Source organism: Aythya fuligula, chromosome 2 (assembly GCF_009819795.1).
Source record: "Aythya fuligula isolate bAytFul2 chromosome 2, bAytFul2.pri, whole genome shotgun sequence".
NCBI lineage: Eukaryota > Metazoa > Chordata > Aves > Anseriformes > Anatidae > Aythya > Aythya fuligula.
Genome location: NC_045560.1, coordinates 35,938,202 through 35,944,201, shown reverse-complemented (window position 1 = coordinate 35,944,201; position 6,000 = coordinate 35,938,202). Strand labels below are relative to the sequence as shown.

The window sequence follows — 6,000 nt, the reverse complement described above, 5'->3', positions numbered from 1 at the left end:
CCTTTTTCTTCAGTTTGTGTGGAAAGAATGTAATTAGGTTGGCAAAGAAGAAACACAAAATAAAATTAACTAGAAAGGCTTAATTTATAGTGAGATAAGCTTTTGTGAAGGGCAAAATCATTTTTAACAAAATGAGCCAACTTTACTATAAAATAAGCCAAATTTACTATAGGCTTGCTATAAGTTCAAACATCACCGGAGGGCATTTCAAGAAAAGGAAAAAAAAATAGCAAGCTTTTAATTTGTTTTGGTCCCTTTTCCCGCAAATGCACTGCAATACTGTAGTGTAGTCCTGCAAAGGCTTCCTTCTCATAGTGGCTATCTTAAAAATACTAATCTACTAATAGCAGTTGTATCCATGTTTAGTACACAAGCAGGGATTATATTTCATATTTATATATCAAATTTCATATGTTGTCTGCAAAACCATGTTCTGTACAAAAGCCATGTAAAAAGCATAGCAAGATAACAGTGGGCATGACTGTAGCAATAGAGTATTCTCAGGTACACTGGCAAAGTAATTTAAGGCTAAATCTACTACACTTTTAGCAACAGGACTCTCATTTTTGCAGTTTCTCATGATTTGTTTGGAAATAATTGTGCTGTATTTTTGTTTTGCTGGGATAAAGTGAAATTCTGCTCATAGACATACACAAATAAAACCCTTAGATAGGACAAAGTTCTAGAAAAAGATGCGGCTATGCAGGCAAAGCTTCATCTTGTAATGAGAATTACAATTCTGAATGCAGTCAGTACAATGAATGGCATCCAACAGATCCTGCTCACTTGTTCCCCTCCCTCCAAAACATTAAATAAATCATTTTTCTAATTCAGTTCAGATTTAATAAGAATTTGAAGTCAGCTGGAAAAAAGGTAAATGACTGAAATGCATGAATGCAAGGCAGTGAAAACTCACCCAGGAAGGCAAAAAACACATTAACAAGCAAAGTTAAAGGTATATGTAATTATGTGTAAAATTCATCTTTTAATGATTTCCAAAGACCTTATTTGAGCTAGTACAAAATTCTGCCAGCATAGCTGCATCGACGGAGGATCACACCTCCTCCCATCCACGCAGAATTGGTGCTCATGGTATTTGTCAGTCTTTGCCCCCCTGAGGAAGAAAGTAACACAGTGCAGTAGCTTCATTCACTTGGCACTCTTCAAATGGTAGGTAGGGTGGAAGAGATGAGTGAGCTTAAGGAAAACATTGGCATGGAGTCTCTGGACCTTCAAAACGCTTGCAAAGTGCTAGCATATTGAAGAGTTTCTGATCTTGTGTGTCTCTTTTCATTGCCTGAGGTGCAGGAATCTTTTTCTTGTGAGGTCATGCTCTGTCTCAGTGCACAGCTGAAGGGCAATGAGAGAAAGAAGCAACTGGGTGAAGGTCTGAGATCAGCCTGGCGAGTGGTAGCATTCAGGCGTCCTAGATTAAAGCAACTATATAACCACAGCCTTGTTTCCTGCCCACAAAATTCTTTTATGTTGAGCTGGGTTAATTTAACTATGTATCATCCACTGTTTTATAGGGGCCAGCATACAAAAATACACTATGGTACTGACAGAAGAGCCAAGGAAATATACCGAGACTATTCTTTCTGTGCTAACATATAACCAAGTGAATAGCTGACTTTGTGAAACCTGAGACCTGCTCCTGATATCTCCCACCTCCCAGAAGTCTATCAGCGGTACTACATAACAGCTAAAAAAAAAAAAGACCTCTGACACAGAACAAGTAACCTAATGACTGGTGGTGTTCCCAGCACTGCTCTAGTGTCACCACACCAAACTATGGTGAGTTTCATTCTCAGGGAAGGAACTATTTTGTGTTTCACTCTCTTTCCTTCACTCAGGAAGAGTGAGGAAGTGTTTTGTGTTTCACTCAAGGAAAGAATGGAACTGTTTTGTGTTTCACTCTCTTTTACTCCATAAAAGCAGGGAAATATTTCACTCCCCAGCCTGGAGCTCTCCCAGGCTGCAGCAAGCCCTGTTGCTCCACACAACCCCCCCCGAGGCGGGCAGCCCCTCGGGGAGCCCAGCACGACGAAGCCACCCCCGCCCTCCCCGCGGCTAGACACTAGGCCTCGCCCCTCCCGGCCGCGCCGCCATTTTGGGCGGGCTGCCCGCCCCCTCCCCTCAGGGGCGAGGCTCCCCCCGCCCCCCCCGCTCCCCAATGGGGCTCCCCGGCGGCCGCCCGGCCCCCGCCCCGCCCCTCCCCTCCCGTCACGGGGCGGGAGGGCGGGGCCTTTTCCCGTCAGCGCGCTGCCGATTGGCTGCGCGGCGCCGCGGGGAGGGCGCTGGTTGGCTGGCGCGGCTGCCGCTCGGCGGGCGGGCGGCGGTTGGGCGGAGGTGGCCGGGCGCAGCATGGCCGCGGCCGTGGTGCGCAGGGGAGCGGCGGGCTGGCGGCGCTGGCACGGGCGGGTGATGGGTAAGGACCGGCCTGGATCGCGGCGGGAGCGGGGAGCGGGCAGCGGGCTGGCCCCGGGCCCGGAGCGGTGCCCCCGGCTGGGCCCGCCGCCCCGCTGCCTGCCGAGCCTGGAACTTTAAAAAAATGCCTTGTGACAGCTGGGTTTTCCTTGGATTTTGGGGGTCAGGTTTGCGTGGCGCAGTTTTATCCCTCTGACAGGCAGGTGTGGAGAGCAGCAGTCGCTGAGGTGCAGCGGGCGTGGGTTGTGCGGTGCCAAAATTGAAATACGAGAGACCTGCGTGTGTGCTGAGCACCCTTCGTTCACCACAGGTCCACTAACAGCAGCCTGCGACGTGTTTTTGATCTTCCTGTGCGTGGTGGCCATCAGGTAGCTCTCTGGTCGTGCTTAGCCTTGAGAAGGACGCGCGCCTGGTTTGGTGGTGGTGGGCACGGCTGTGAAAACCAGCCCAGAGCACCCCGCTGACCCCTAAAACTCCAAAATGCGGTGCCCAAAGACACGAGGAAGGAGCTGTGGCTGAAGGTTTGCCCGCGGTGTTGAAGCGCTGACTTAGCGGCAGCCGCGCTGAAAGTCCCGTCGACTCCGAGAGGCGTTTATGGGATGAAGGACTAAGCTGTAAGGCTGCTTACCGGCTAAGCTCGTTTTCATCCAGGTTTCCTCATCTCGAATGTCTGCGTTGGGTTGGCCAGCCTTTGCTGGAGTAGTCTAGGAGCTGTGTTTTGAGTGGAGGTTTCATTGAGCGTCGTTCTGAGGGAAAGGCCGTGCTCGTGAAGGAGCTGTGACAGAGCTGTCCAGCCTGACAACAGCACGGGACGTGTCCAGCGTGACAGCTCTGTCAGTGGCCTTTTGTTGCTCACTTACTGGCTACATGGTGAGTTCCACTTAGACAACAAACCACGATGGATTGCTTCTTTTGTACCTTTATACCAGACTCTCAAAACTCGTATAAGGAAGATAGATGAGGGCAGACTTTGGAGAAGCATCTTGGTTATGTGTGTTTGTGTGTTGGCAAACTGGAGAGTTGACAGAGACCGTGGTGTCTTGTCTTGCGATCCGCAGCTGGGAGTCGCTTACAAAGGTGTTTCTTGGATAGGGTGCATGTGACTTTGCTTAAAATACATCTTTAAGGGTGTGGAGGAATCCTTCCTGGGGACTGCTAGCAGGGGTGAATCATAGAATCATTAAGATAGTCTTAATGATTCTATCATCTATCTATCTAGATCATCGAATGATTCTATCATCAAGATCACCTGGTCCAACCATCCCCTACCACCAATATCACCCACTAAGCCATATCCCTAAGTACCAGGTCCAACCTTTCCTCAAATACTTCCAGGGATGGTGAGGGCTGGTGGTGTTGATGAGGTAACATGGCTGAGAAAGTAAACGAAGATTCAGCAGCTGACGGAGCTGTTCATTGCAGAAGAGAGTACCCTGCTGGAGCATGCAAGTGTCCTTGCAAACACTTTCGGATGAGTAAAAGGGACCGATTCAATTAACAGCCTAATAGTACGTCTGTTGATGCACTAGCTTTGCTTGAATTGTCAAATGATTCCATGCTCTGGTGCAGAGAAGTATTAATTACTAAGCAAGGATTACAACGGAAAGACCTGCTGCTCTGAAGTCCAGCACATTACTTAATTAAGGGATCAAGTGTACGCTTGATGCTCTTTTTAGATGAAAAGTACTTACTACACGCTTTTGTCTTTAGTACATTAACAAACATTTAATGAGGTATAGCCACAGATAAGAAAAATGAGGTAAGAAGACTGACCATTACAAGATAGTGTGTCTGTTTTTCATCAGTGGGCCTTTACAGAGTCAAGAAGAACCAAGTAGGACATTTTCTGTGTAAAGCTGGCCAAATTTAGTCTTGTAATCTTAAATTATGATTTTGGCAGAGTGCAGTTCTCAAAATCATTGCATAACCTTTAACAGCCTCTGACCCCCAGGCAATTTAAATTCCATTGGCAAAGGCTTCTAGGAGCAGGAAGACCTGATTCTGCCTGTGTGCAGCTGACCGCACGAACTTCTATGCTTCTCCATCCAGTTCCCTCCAGGATCTACTTCAGTAGAGGCTGCACGAGTTTCCGCAGAGAACTCTGCACAAAGCACAGAAGCTTTCTCTGAGCCTTTGTTTCAAAGTGGGAAAGAGAAAAGAGTGGTGTTTTCTCCTGTACTTATACCAGAATTTCAGGTGCTGAATTTGGCAAGAGCCCTAATGTGGCTCATGCTGAACCATCATCATGACACTGTCCTTGTCAAACTTCTTCATATGCAACTGTACTTTCTCATAAAGCAAAATGAGTAACTTCAGTGTCTGAGCTTCATCCCGCCATGGTCATCTGCCCGTATTCATGTTAAATCTCTCTTGAGTTAACTCAGGATTCACTGATGCAGAGGGATCAAAAACATTAGTGTGACTTGCAGCTGCTCTGATTAGGGCATTCATGTGGGACAGGAATTTGTGGGCTCTTATCCCTTGTGCTGGATATATTGATTACATTTGACTCTGGAGCTAGGGATTCCATTGCAGGAGCTAGGCACTTGTGGTGAACATAGTTTAAGATATATTTGATACAGCCATAAAGTAAGTAAAACAGCTGAGATTAGAACTGGAGAATTACTGATTTCTCAGTCCTGTTGTTGGCCATGTAGGCTGTGCTTTCTTTCAGAGTACAGGCATATTGGACCTTTTCAGGCCCACTGTCTGTGATCCTATCCAGCTACTAGTTCTTTTATCTTTGAGTACAGAAAGACATACCCTGCACTGCATGTTACAGTGTCTGGTCACTCTACTATTTGCAGTGAATCCAAGGTACCACTGGAACTGAAATCCTTCCTAAAAGTTCTAAAAATCATTACTTTATAGTGTAAAATGAAATGTAAGCCTCTGAAATGATCTCCTAAACCTGTAGCTGCCATCATTCAGGTTAAGAAGAAAGTGACTTTAAGCATCTTTACATAGTAGCTTGAGAAGACTTGTGTGTAAGGTCACTGACGGGCCAGGTATTTTGAGGACAGGATTAAGGACAGGATGCAGCCTGTGCATTTCTCAATTTCCTCTCTTACTTTGGTCGAGAAAAAGAATTCAGAAATTCATGACCTTGTACTGAGTTTCTTTATTAAATTATTTTTAAGAGAAAATTTTTATGTGATTACATAGAATTAAATCAAGTGCTTGTATCATAGGGTAGCTTTTCAAAGCAAAACATTTTTATCTGTATTGTCTGTAAGCCTCCAGTATGGCAAGAGGGTCGTGAACAGATCCTCCTCATCAGTGGAGTCTTCATAGGCTCGAGGCTCTCTGAGCACTAATTCCCTCAATAGACAAATGAAGAATCTCCTGGGAAAAGCCCAAATTCTTTGAAGTCAATGTAGCTGTAGCTGGTTTTGCTGACAATTAATTTGATGTACAGATTAATTTATGTTGCTGATTCTGTTTCCAGTGAAGGCGTATTAATTGCATAAATTACAAGTTGAATGTGGCCTGGGCATTTTTCCAGCCATGCAATTCCAGCAGGTTCCTGTAGATGTTCAGAGGAAAGTAAAATGGACTCGATACCACAGGGAC

The 6,000-nt window shown here is 46.0% G+C and overlaps 1 protein-coding gene across 1 annotated transcript in view; it reads left to right on the top strand.

Annotated features, from left to right (window-relative positions):
- Nucleotides 1-2,354: 2,354 nt before the first annotated feature.
- Nucleotides 2,355-6,000, top strand: part of HIBADH (3-hydroxyisobutyrate dehydrogenase) — an 85,024-nt gene continuing 81,378 nt past the window's right edge. The window contains exon 1 of the mRNA XM_032182883.1: nt 2,355-2,428. Coding sequence (XP_032038774.1) covers nt 2,365-2,428 — 64 coding nt within the window. The 5' untranslated portion in view covers nt 2,355-2,364. The remainder of the gene's footprint in view (nt 2,429-6,000) is intronic.